At 45.1% G+C, this 13,571-nt stretch overlaps 1 protein-coding gene across 1 annotated transcript; it reads right to left on the reverse strand.

Moving 5' to 3' along the window:
* Positions 1–1,449: 1,449 nt before the first annotated feature.
* On the reverse strand, positions 1,450–12,590 carry LOC126532349 (uncharacterized). The gene is made up of 4 exons (XM_050180056.3): positions 12,253–12,590; positions 8,831–8,890; positions 7,077–7,343; positions 1,450–2,404 (listed from the first exon to the last, which is right to left on the reverse strand). Exons 1-4 carry the CDS (start codon positions 12,289–12,291, stop codon positions 2,072–2,074), a joined length of 699 nt encoding a protein of 232 aa, XP_050036013.1. The 5' UTR covers positions 12,292–12,590; the 3' UTR covers positions 1,450–2,071.
* Between the last annotated feature and the right edge of the window lie 981 nt (positions 12,591–13,571).

Here is a 13,571-nt window from a genome sequence, read left to right on the forward strand (position 1 = left end):
TAATTCTAGGAAACTCTATACTCTGAAGGCGCGGTACACGTACGTTCCACCTTACGTTAGCCAAGCTATTAAAAGAAAAAGGAAACAAAGAAAGAGAGAGAAAAAGGAAAAGCAAGAAAAAAGTCTGTGCAGGATACGACCAGTTATTAGACCTACGGTGTTCGGACGTCAGAAATCCGACGGCCGAACACCGTTGATCATATAATCGTATCTTGCACCATGCTTTTTTTTTTTAATGTTTCTTCTTCTAGCAGCTTGGCTAACGTTTTCTGGGACACCCGGTATATACCGTATAGCCGTTGCAGCATTGTCTGTCGGTTCCTCGGCAGAGATAGACACTGTGCACGTGACCGCCTAGTCACTTCCAGCAGATCGCAGGGCTATGGCATTGCGTTCTCCTTTACAATTGTTCTCGGCTCTTATCCCGAATCATCACTCGAGAAGTCTGAGCGTATTTATTGTGATGTGTGTGTATGCATGGGAAAGGGAGGGAGGGCGAGACATGCAAACACGGGAAGAGGACCGACTGAGCCTTGCAGACTCATGTCTTGGATAAAGGTTGCTTATGGCTCACTCACACTAGGCCAACACGACACCGATTTCGGTCAGCCGACTGTTCGTGTCGGTGACCCTGCCACACTTTACCGACGCCGAACGATGTGTCAGGTCGGCCTAGTGTGAGTGAGCCTTTACGGACAAAGGTATAATAAATTCGTATAAATTTTCGTATATTGTAAGAAGTGGTGAAAGCGTCCATAACGTATATACATCGCAATCTTCTATGCTCGTTAAGATTCCGCAAGGAACAACGTTAAAAATTACCCTTTCGGTTTCATCGCGCTTTTAATTTGACGTTCACTGGTCTATAGATAGGTTATTTGAAGCAAAGTAGTAATGTTCTTTTCTTCAGCGGTAATTGGAAGTAATATTTGGTGCACTTGGCCGGGCGTTGTTACTTGCCTTAATTACGAGGTCTGGATATCACTAGTGCGAACGTATAGGTATAGAAAAGACATTGGAGAGGCTAATAAGCTTCGTAGATTTTGGTTCCGCAGAATTCGAACATATTGCAACATATTCAAAAATGCCTATCGCTAAAATTAACATAATATAGCAATGTCTCACTGGCCGCATACAAATGTCTCACTCGCCGAAGGCACTTGATGGCGGGGGGAGCAACGCTTCGTTGCACTTCGAAATTACTGATGTTACTTTTAGCGCCTAATTCGCACACCTTGCATGGGAAATGAGCAAGTTGCGTGGGCGGGAGCCTTTTTAGTGTTTAATGTTTACAAAGTCACGTATGAATTGTAGAAGCTTTATCACTTCAGCAAAGCACGCTGGGCGTGCCATGCACATTGCATTTCCCTCCCGGTGCGTTTGCTTCATATGCTAGGGACGAAATCTTCGCCACAGGTGGCGCTGTTCGCGAAAGTGCTTACGACAGCACAAAGGGCAGTGCCTTTTTATTTGAGGTTTGAGGCGGTTGCCTAAGGACAATGACATGTTGGAACAAATTTTCGCAACAAGATGATGCATGCGTTTGCTGCAGCAAAAATTCGGGGACAACTCAGTACATCCTAATGCAATGCGAGGCATTCACCTAGTGAGACCCACAGGCAGCGTACACTTTCCAGAAGCGTCGGGATTTAAAGTGGATAGACGCAGTAATCGTTCAGCAGTCTAGGTAAGCAAGAGAAGTTCAGAGCATTGGTGAAAAAAAAAAACAGCGAAGAGATTGATTGGACCGGATTCGTTACAGGCATAGGCAGCAGCACAAGGTAGATACATAAATTTTAAAGAATAGTACAAAGGTTAAGGAGATGTAGGCAAAATTCCAGACTGGAAAGCATGTATAACATACCTGATTAGCTCAAGCAGGCTACGTGAATATTTGCCACCATCCCCCTTCAAAGGGAGTGCCAATAAATCATTATCGTCATCTTGTAGCTTCGTATGCAGGACGCATGGTCCTATAGCGACACTATGAAACGCCTTGGGCTGCGGTGCCTCATTGCGCTCCTTCTCGCCCATGCAGGCACCCTTCGTAGAGCGGAAAACAAGCCTATCCTCAAAAGAATAGGTTCCACAATCGCACAGAAATCCCTGCCACGGTCTCAGCCGACCGAGGCTGGTCCCTCCCCGCTGTCGCCGGTGCGGCACTGTTTTCGCCGCTGTTCGCGGCAAGGAACACGGCGCATCGATCCCGCAGTTCGTAGTGCGCCAGCGTGTGCTCGTCGCTCATGTCTTCGCCGCGAAACGTGAGCGTCTGGTGGGCCGCCCGCAGTCCGGTAAGTTTCTCGATGCCCTGCTTGACGCTGCCGATGGTCGCCCCGAGGCGGCTGTCCACCACCACGCATTTGCCTCGTCGAATCCAGACGGACAGCTTCATGGGCTCCGCCTCCTGCGCGTAAGGGAGCCGAGTCAGAACCGTGACTTGGAAGCGCAGCTCACACGCACGGACGCGTGTGATTGCGCACGAAAATATACAAAAGATGATTCCTTTTGTTTCTTGCTCCTAATTTTAAGTCGCTGAAAAGATTGCGCAATGTTCACATTTCAAGGTGCAAATATTCATCTTCTGTTTAGATTTTTTTGACAATCTGAATAAACCAAAAAGAAGTTAAAATACTAAAGCGGTTCGCAGTAAGTCTAATCGACCACCTAACTCATCGTCGTGGGCGATAGCTCACCGTGAAGCAGCCAGACGCGATTGACAGAAGGCTTTCTGCCTGCGCCTGTTGTGAGATAAAGGAATAAATATAGTGCGATTATTGCTGAAGGCTGGTTGAATGAGATACTGTAACTGTAGAAACTCGCATAACAGTACAAAAAGAGCGGGTCGTGGAACACGATTCCCTGACGTACTCTCGTCCGTTCGGTTGCACAGTCATCGCGCGGTTATGTCCATAACATAAGTGGGAGCGGGAGCAGTACCGTTGGCATGGCTCTCAACCAGTATGTTTTCACTTCGCAGGCGCTACTTGTCTCCTGGCTTGCCTGATTATCAACCTTAACGCACGGAATCATTGCCTCCGATGTTTAGTATTTCCAGCCGGTCTTGCCCGTTTGCACTTTGTATGATGCGCCCTTTATCGACATAACTGTATCTGCGCAAATCACCCCTGGCTCCCTCTTACGCACATCGGGGACATCGCCTGCTGTCAGCTCTATAAAAAGCCGGCGTGTCCCGTCCGCCTTCAGTGGGCACGGGAGTAGTTCCGTTTGTATGGCTCTCAACAACTATATTTTCACTTCGCAGGTTTATGCTTCCTTTACTTTGTACGCTAAGAACAGCGATGACCCATGTTTGCTTCTGCTCCCATGCCCAAGAGTTTTCTGTAAAATCACTTGTGAGTATTTTTCAATGGCATTTCTTTTCTTGTGCTCGGGGAACGTTGAATTGAACCCTGGTCCTAACACCCACTCTGAATCTCCGCCTGACATGGAGTCCTTGCCAGATGACCCCTCTGAGCAGATGAGCATAGTCTTCAAGCTCATAAAGGATATGCATACGCGTTCCTTACAACCGTCAAAGTTCCAGGCCGAGATTACTGCTGGTGTTGAGGTTATAAGAAGTCTACAAAAATCACTTGAATCAAACGTTTCTTGCATTATGAAAAGGCTAGACGCACTATAGTAAAAGTCTCAAAACATTGACAATGCCAGCCTGAAAGTTTCCAACATAGCAAAAACAATTGACGAAGTTAGCACTCGGGAAAATCTTTTTGAGTCTCGTTTTAATTAATTGGAAGATCGGTCGCGTCGCGATAATGTAATTTTCCATGGTCTCTCTGATAATAATGAGACATGGCAACATATTCGAATATAACCACATTAATTAGTAGCATTACCAACCCACTTCCTGCAGACGCAATTCAACGTGCCCACTGCCAAGGTTCGTATGCGCATAATAAATCCCGTCCTGTCATTGTGAAATTCGCAGACTTCAAAACCAAAGAACAACTACTGTCTCTGCGCAGCCAATTCAAGCGTAAGAACATCAATCTAAGTGAAGGTTTTTCTGTTGCTCCACGAACCGCGCGAAGAAAACTGATTGCGTTCGGTAAGAGCCAAGCCTCTTCTGAACGTTTTAAATTGCGGTATGATAAGTTAATCCTGAACGGAAAATCGTACATGTGCAACGCCAATTCAGATCAAATTGAAGAACTCAAGCTACCTAGGGATAATATTGCGCGGGCATATCCTGTTCCGCCACGTCCTCCGATCTAGGAAAGCGCGAGGGGCAGTGGTTTATTTTCTTCATTTGCTCAAGGTTCAGTTTTATATTCTAACGTCAGAAGCACCTCCAACAAATACGATTCTTTATCTTCTGTAACTGACACATGTTCTGCAAAAATCATGGCGCTTACTGAAACATGGTTACCCGTACATGTCATCAACACAGAAGTATTTCACGGTGCTGCGTACTTTCGTGCTTATCGCTGCGATCGTACTGCGTGCAGAGGAGGTGGCGTCCTTTGGCCAATTTCAAATGACATTCTGTTCTGTACAAGCGACAATCTAGACGCTGTCTGGGTTTCCGTAACTCTTGGTCACAAAAAATTCATCATAGGCGTCTACTATGGCTCATCCTCTGCACAAGCTACGTTTTTCCATGACCTACACGACAGTATAAATCTCGTGCGCACGCGATTTCTTTCATCTCCCATCCTAGTTCTGGGCGATTTTAATCTTCCAAACATAACCTGGAAAGATCAACCTTCTTCACTCTCTCCCTTTTCGGCACAAGCTAACGAGTTTTTAGAATTGTGCGCAGTTTTTTCATTGTCACAACTAGTAACACAACCTACACGTGTAGCTTCTAATGCTGCAAGCACCCTTGACCTGATTTTGACATCCCACCCTGATACAATCTCGGAGATTACACACCTACCTGGTTTACGCGATCACTGCCTACTTGCAATTTCAATTAACGCTTTAACCCACAAACCAAATAAAATAATAAAAACTATACATATCTACAAAAAAGAACTAACTTTACTGCCATAAATAACAAATTACCTGCATTTCTCGACACTTTCCTACCGAATTTTTAAAATCGTTCGCTTCAGCACAATTGGGACATGTTCGCCGCTAAAGTTCAGAAACTAACTGGGAAGTACATTCCATCCCGCATCATTACCTCCAATTCTGATGCGCCTTGGTACAATAGCCATCTTAAGCGCCTATGTAACCGCAAAAAACGTTTATATCGCTCCGCAAAACACTCGCTAACTGCCACACGCTGGTCTGCTTATAAGTCCGCATTCGACACATACGTAACAGCCCTAAATAATGCTAAATCTAACTTTCCATCCAACGTACTTCCTTCAATGTTAAAGACTAAAGTTAAAATGTTTTAGGGTGTAATCAACCCCTTGCATGATGAGCACCTAACCCTGGAAGACCAATTGGGCATTCTTATACCTAAGGAACAGTGCGCTGCCGCCCTTATGACGCATTTGTGGAAAGCTTTTCTGTCCCCTACGATGACCGCCTACCTCCTACTTACCAGTACTATCATGTAGTTATGCCTGCAGCGATCGTGGATACGGCTGGCGTTGCGTCGCACAAAAACTTTTTTGCAGTCATCTTTTTCTGCGGTTATCCACGGAATGGAACCATTTTCCTGGTGAAGTCGTATCCATTTACAATAACCAAAGATTTTGAGCAGTTCTAGCTAACATTGTGTGATTGAAGCATCTTTTTTGTTGTTGTTTAGTGTATGGTTGTAACCTAAGTACTTTTGTATTTACCGCTTTACTATCCTAGTTTGCTACCAATTTATCATGACGCTGTTAACCCTAGATAAAACTATATAATCAGAATCCTTTGCACTTAAACGTTGTAACTGCTTAAATTTTTTCTCAGTGGCTGTAACTCCCTCCCATCTTTAATGCTTTCGGCCCTGAGGGTAATAATAAATAAATAAATAAATAAATAAACTATCGAGCTGTTAATGGTCCACGGCTCACTTCGTGTGAGCTTTACTGAGGATTCGAATATATATTTTAGTCTTACACTTACCTTAAAATTACAGCTGATGCAGTACTTGCAAATATGGTCGTAACACCTCTGCCCGGGCCTAAAACTCAAGAGCCATTTAAAGAAAGAAGCACCAAAAGAGAAATGCCTGCAAATTATTGGGAAAATCGTATTAAGGGCGCCAATCCAGAGGAGGAAATTTTCGCTTTTTTTAAACGAACTGATAGGGGAAGGTAGTATAGTGCACATGAGAAGACTTTATATAGATTCGGCTGGACCTACACGCACTAAAGCGCACTGCAGCACACCGTTAAATGACGGAGTGCTGTAAGCAGTGCTCGGCTGGTGCAAAGATTCGTATGATACTTCGTGGCATGCAGGACAGCACGCAGAAGAGGGAGGAAGCATACTGTGCGCGATTAAAAATGGCCCGTCATGTACCGAGTGAGTCACTAACGTTAAACTGGTGAATGGACTCAAGGACATGGTTACTGCACTCAGGACGCTGTTTCTGCTAGTGTTAAATTTCATGCATCCAGTACTGCAAAGAGAACCAGGAACTATCTTACAAAGTTTGTAAGACTGCCTGCTGTGGTACATTCAAAGGCAAACGGGCACAAACGAAACTGGACAACGGCTTCGTTGAACGGTGACTGCACACTGCTTCCAGTCAACCAGCGTTGGCGTAAGCAGCGTCTCGTTGAAGCTTGCGCAGTTCGAGACGGAAAATCGAAGGAAGGAAGCAGACAGAAAGACAGGGAGGTTAGTCAGTTCTCAGACCGGCTGGTTGGCTGGCCCACTGCTTGTACTGTTGCCGTGTTGAAAAGTCCCCCTTGGTGCTTTGTTAAACAATTTACTTCAGCGCACGGAATAAAAAGAATTGCCGGCTTTCAACTGAAATCTGGCTGATTCCCCGCAGTATTGGCCCACGTTATACACATATTGTCAGATCATCAAGAATGCCGGATTTGTGGCGTCTCCGGCCGCTTCCTGACTTTCATCGCCGAACGTTCTTCACGAGAGGGGATAAGATGTGCGACTACGCATGATACTGAACGCACTGTTGAGAAACCCGCAGTAGAACTTACATCCAGAACTACGGGTGTGGGATCGCCTCCGCGCATGCGTAGGATGAGGTTAAGTTGGCAGCCGTCTCTGAGACCGCACTCTTCGAGCGTGTCGCTGTCAGCCAGCGCTTGGTACCGATAGACTAGCAGCTGCTGGTCGACTGGTACCAGCAGTATATCCTGGAGAAGCAGCTTCAGATCTAGGATGCTGTCGCTGGCGAAGGCCTCCACGTGGGTCACCTTGTCCATGGTCGACCGTACTGTCAGCTGTAGCGGTTCCCTCGACGTCTGCGGAAGATGCGGTTGACAAGATTTGGGACACGCGCCATTGCACACACCTCTGCCAGGCACGGCTTGCTGGCCCGATACAGCTTCCTGTTGCTCAATACATGCTACATAAAAGTGTTTTTCGGAGCCTGAAAGATGCCCGCGAATACACGCAATGTGCCTCAAGCGGCCAGTCGCGCGGCAATTTTGCTAGTATTCGCAGACTTCTTTGACGCTCGGAAAAACACGTTTATGTAGCACGTATTGAGCAACAGCAAGCTGCATCGGGAGTTCATGTTGCTCTACGAGTTTCTCATTGACACTTTTTATGTAAATATAATATTTGACAAGTTATTTATTTTTAATTAAGCCTAATTATGTAATTAGGAAAAGTACAGGAAATAGTTTCAGTATCTCCAAGCGACAGCAAACAACCTTACCTTTATTTCAGGCCAGCTACGTGGCATTTGCATATATTTTAATTTTAGTGCATGATAGTTGGGACACCTTGCGCAAAACGCATATCGTGTCTGTGAAAACAGTGCGATCGATGGAAAATATATCTCACAAAAGCTGCAGCACCGTTAAAAAGAAAAATTGACTTGCCATCCCCACCCTGCGAAAGTGGATGCACATCGAAGCTATTGAAAACCACCACTGCAACTACTGAGAGATGTGTGTAATGCTATATTGCTCTAGACTAATAGGAGTAATTGTAATTTTAACAGCACGCCACCACCCATAACGGTGCTACAACAACATTAAAATCAGTTGCTAGGCTGGTTCCGTTATATACGAAAGGCTAGGGGTGTCACTCCCTACGTCGCAAGCTGCCGTCGGCGCGGCTGTTTGCGCAAGACTAATCTTTACCAGGAAACATATGCGGCGAGCTTAAGTGCTTGGCATTGTTATCAGCCGCGCCTTATCGTAAATTATGTGGCTCAAATAATTGTTTTGTGCCTGTTCTATATTGAAACACATGCTGTTGTGTATGTTGTATGCATGATTCCAAAGAAATTATGCACAGTTCGCTTCACATCGCTGAGTGCTTGACGCCCCTGCATTACGGGGGTACGAGCAACTGCTCTGCGCTGCCGCCTGGATGGGCCGACATTTTTGCTGACGGATAGGGTAACGAAAAATGCCGACCAACTAGAGGCTAACAGCTTCGCTGTAGAAATAACAGCAAGCCAGCCCAAGGAAATAAACATGAATGGTAATGGGACCAAATATCTAGAGGGTCAATAGTAGTTTGGCAATTCCTTATGGAAAGACGGACAGAGTGCGCAATGTATATTATAGTATGCTTAATTAAACAGATGTGTGAAAAAATGATTGTGACTGGTTTTAAGTGCATTAGATGCATAGATGTTTCTGTCTTCTACGATAAGTTTGCATATCCATAAAACAATGGGAATGTTACATTTCACAAGAAATAATAATAAATAAAAGAAATTAGGGTAAAACTACCAAATTTGATGAAAAAATGCATGTGGATATTGACTTACAGCTTCGTGATCTCCGTACGGGTCGTCATCTCCATTACTTCCACCAGGCAATTCAGCCACCTGCCAAAACCAACACAGACAGCGTTGTTAATACAAAACTATTTGGTTTATAGGATTATTTCCCCACAAACACCTATGGGTTCACCTAAGCACTTCTTACGTTCCGTGGCAGATATGACGGGGAAAACTCTCGCGTGTACCTTTTGCTGAAAATATATGATGCCATCGGCGTCACCAATGAAAAATGCAATAAGTTGAAGATCAGCTGTTAACTCTGAAAAAAAAAATAGGGAAAAAAAATATTCTATATCGAAGTTCGCTAAAGCACGTTGGCGGGGTGGTTGTGTGCGAATCATAACTCAGTGTAGCGCGGCTGGCCAGAGGTCAAATTGTGTGTGTCGAAGTCTTGTGTGTCCTGGTCCAGTCGCACTGCACGGTGTTATATATCGAAGACAGCAGTAGCAGCTTGTAATAAGTTGTAAGAAGGTTTACAAGTTGGTATGGCCAACGGCCATAGCACTTCTAGACCTGCTTCTGCGCAGTCGGGATTCCCTCAGGGGAATCCCGACTTGGTTAAGGATCTTCCTGTTGAAGCACGGCTTTTCGCTGAAGACTGTATTACTTATAAAGAAATCTGCATTCCGGCAGACCTGGAATTGTTAAACAATGCGTTAAATTGCATACAGACATGGTGTTCGACGTGGCAAATGAATACTAACATTAAGAAAACAGTGGCACGTAAGGTCCAATCTCTTACGTTTACTTACTTCCTCAATGGTACCAGCCTATCTGAAGTATCAGGTTACAAGTACCTAATTATACTCATGGTCTTCGTTGGAATGATCACACGACCTGCACAGTTAAGAGAGCTATGAAACCCTCAAGATATTTACGCAGATCTCTAGGTAAATCAACGACAAAAATTAACCTCTTGGCCTATGAAACTTGTATAAGAGCGATCCTCGAATATGCCGCAACAGTTTGGGACCCCATGCAAAAACTAACATCCAGAAACTCGAGAAAGTACAGAGGAAATTTGTCAGATTTATTTATAACTTTTATAGCAGGAAAACGTCCCCTACAGCTTCAGCAAAATTTTAAACTGCGCGATGAAGACAGGAAATGAACAGAAACATAGACGCACACACAAAGCGCAGACATCCAACTGGCTTCACTTCGTGAGGGCAGGGAACTTATAACGTTCTACAAAAGAGAAAACCAAGGAACAATCGCGATGAAATTGTGCACGAGGCAGTAACGAAGAATAGCACGGCCACATGTGCTTTAAGAGCGTGGGAGAGTCCTGATGTGCCCATCTAAGAATTCAATTTCCTTCCAGTGTTAAAGAAGGTGAGCCGACGCAGTTGTCACCGCTTTTTGCGACGTCTCCCCTAAAGCCCTTTTACAGAGAGTCGATTGGAGAGCTTGCAGACAAGGCGGCATCGTGATAGATTAAAACCTTTGTATTTACTGTATCATGATAAATTAGGAAATACATAAGAATTTATACTTCCAACTAGTACAGCGACGGCGGTCCTTCCCCTCGATGAAAGTCAGTGAATATCTGATCAAAACGAATGCTTTTAGAAACTCGTTCTTCCCGCGTTCAATCCGTAACTGCAACGACCTGCCCGCTTAGCTGGCCGGAACTATTTCGTCCTTCGTGTGCGCACTTGATTGTTTGCAATAATAGGTTTCAGTGCTTTCCTTATATCTGTCACGCGTATTTGTCCTGCCTTTTAATTTGTGTGCGTTTCTTTCCCATTCTTGCTTTCGATAATTTAGCTGCGTAAATAAATGTTCACTTTGTTTTGCGCAGTGCCGAGTGCTGTCACGTGCTGCTCATACGGAATTTTTGTATACTTTCACTTACTCGCCGATTGTTTTGTACTGCCGGCCTGAGACAAAGGCCGGCAGTATGTACCAGATAAATAAATAAATTACTTGACTAAGGAAACTTCATTTGAGATAGTACATGAGCTCTATGTTTGCACTTCCCTTGTGCTGATTACACGGCGCGTTTTATAGAGCGTGTTCTCCCTGTAGGTGGCTCTCGCATGCATGTGGCTCTCGTCGCAAAATGTTCCGTCTGTGCCTTTTTCATAAGTTATTTCATCACCCGCTGTTACGCAACAAACTTATTTCCCCGCCTCTGTATGTATCGCCCAGACTAGATCACATTCACAAGGTCGGCATTCTATTATGCAGATCCAACGCTTTCTTGCAGTCATTTGTACCACGCACTTCCAATCAGTGGAATCGCCTCCCCGCCTGGACTTCCACCATCGCAGATCACCAATTATTCAAGAACGCCATAGCTAGCACTGTATAACCAGGAACCTTTTTCTTCATATTGTTCAACCTGTACTCACGAACGCCATAGCTAACTTAGTTATCTAGGGGCGATTTGGTATTTGTTTTCCTGTGTGTGTGTGTGTGTGTGTGTGTGTGTGTGTGTGTGTGTGTGTGTGTGTGTGTGTGTGCGCGTGTGTATATATATATATATATATATATATATATATATATATATATATATATATATATATATATATATATATACACTTTGCTGCTTTATTACCTCCTGTTTGTTTAATTTACCCATTTTGCTTGTAACCACTCCCCTCTATACTGCCGTAATGGCACTGAGGGTATGCTAAATAAATAAATAAATACATAAATAAATGTACAAGAAACAGACCTTTAGACGACCACTGAATCCATTGTTCAAACGTAGCGCCACACCGTGTATGACTGGATGGATGCTATACGCATCCACTTTGACATGGGATAAAAAATAAATAAATAAATAAATAAATAAATAAATAATAATAATAATAATAGTAATAATAAAAGGGCGGTGGCTTGCGCCCTCCAATTTTGATCTAACGCGCCACGGCGCCATCTGCAGACGGTGCGTCGAGTGGCTTCGTGCAAGCTCCAGATAATGAGCGAGAGATGGCAGCACAAACGTTATATTCTGACTGCGGAGCTTTTAACACAAGCAGTCTTTGTTTACAAAACCGACACGAAACGGAACGCCTCAAGGCCTCAAACCCCTGATGTTAGTTGAGGTGCTTCCATGCAAATCATGGCCGGAGCATAACTTCGGAAGACGTCAGCCTACTTATTTTCTTTCACCCTAAACATCTACTACAAATTTAAAGTGTCCAAACTCGGCGGCCGATCTCAAACTTTGGACAAATTATATCTAAGATTTCAACAGCCTGGTTTTTGTATGCCACACAAAAATTGTTTCTTTTCGCATTTCGGATAATTAACGCCGTCCTACACATGCAGAATATTTAGCACTCTGGCGAGTAGCAGCAGACAAACGGCCGATAGAACGCTGGCCCGACCACTCACTCGAACTGTGTAGCTTGTATATGGGTGTCGAAATGAAGGAAGCGATAACTTGTACGCACCGTCCTTCCTGTGGGGAACGGTATCGCGAAGGAGTCCATGCTGCTTCCAGTCGGCTAGCGCTGCTGCAGCTTCCTCGCACCCGCCAACTCCACGAGTTCACTCCTACAGCTGACGCCAGCGTGCGCGTTTTCGGGCAACGTATCCCGGCGCACACGCAGCACGCGATGCCACCGCACCGCGGAACACCGGTGCCCCTTGGCGACAGCCGTCGTAGTTGTTCTGCTGGTCTGGCCGGTGAAGATTATTGCACCACCATACCTGAACTCTCTTTTAATACGAACACCGACACGCCTTGAACGCCACCTTAAAGCGGAAAACAAATGGAATGGCGTTACGGGCGGAGTATCAGCTTATGGCGACGGCAGCGTCAACTTCGTGTCGCCGTCAACCCCTCCCGCCGCAATGGATTTCGTTCAGAGAACCGAGTTGCGCATGCTTCCGCCATTTTGTTCCAACTTATGCGGTAAAGCTACTCATCGCGCGCGCAGGAGATGAAATATTAAATTATGGCGTTTTGCGCGCCAAAACCACAATCTGATTATGAGGCACGCTGTAGTGGCGGACTGCGGAAATTTCGACCAGGTGGGGTTCTTTAACGTGCACCTAAATCTAAGTACACGGGTGTTTTCGCATTTCGCCCCCATCGAAATGCAGCCGCCGTGGCCGGCATTCGATCGCGCGACCTCGTGCTTAGCAACGCAACAGCGGGTACAGGAGATCAATATATTGTCACGTGGTAGTGACGGTGAAGAAAGCAAAACGGTGAATGGCGAAACTAGCGTTTTATTAGGCGAACTTGTGCCCACAAAACCAAGTTACACTCAAGGGACAGCAATAGCGGCGAACACGATCGGCGGCCGTCGAAATCTGATCAGCTGGTCAAGCGCGTCGGCTTTTATACATCAGTCGTCGAATATTCCAGAACAATCGCTGGGACCCGCGTGCCTTCCACAAAGTTCTACATTATTCGCGTCGCGCACACATGCAATCAGATTACACAAGGTTCGGTGACAGACAGCGGATGGAACCATCGATAACATTCCAGAAACTTCCGATACATGCAGGCGTGCCCTGCGCTGTGCGATAACATTTGTTAGGCGGTGAAACCTGGTCGCCCGATAAAGATAAACAAGTACAAGTGTCAATATTTCTGCGCTTACACACACAGGTCCCAAACGTATTCTGATTAAGCCCTCTGGAACAAAAAAAGTTATAATAGCCTATGAATATATACAACTATCCAGTTGGCACCACTTTTGCTGCAGTGTTAGAATGTTTGACAAGTGAATTTTACTGTTTGTACAAAAATGAAGCCTCA

Source organism: Dermacentor andersoni, chromosome 5, assembly GCF_023375885.2.
Source record: "Dermacentor andersoni chromosome 5, qqDerAnde1_hic_scaffold, whole genome shotgun sequence".
Lineage (NCBI taxonomy): Eukaryota > Metazoa > Arthropoda > Arachnida > Ixodida > Ixodidae > Dermacentor > Dermacentor andersoni.

Coding starts and splice junctions, on each gene's coding strand:
- LOC126532349 (XM_050180056.3), bottom strand. CDS start 12,291: ATGGACTCCTTCGCGATACCGTTCCCCACAGGAAGGACG. Junction 8,891..12,252: donor CGTTCCCCACAGGAAGGACG/GTGCGTACAAGT, acceptor TGGTTTTGGCAG/GTGGCTGAATTGCCTGGTGG. Junction 2,405..7,076: donor CCACACCCGTAGTTCTGGAT/GTAAGTTCTACT, acceptor CCTTACGCGCAG/GAGGCGGAGCCCATGAAGCT.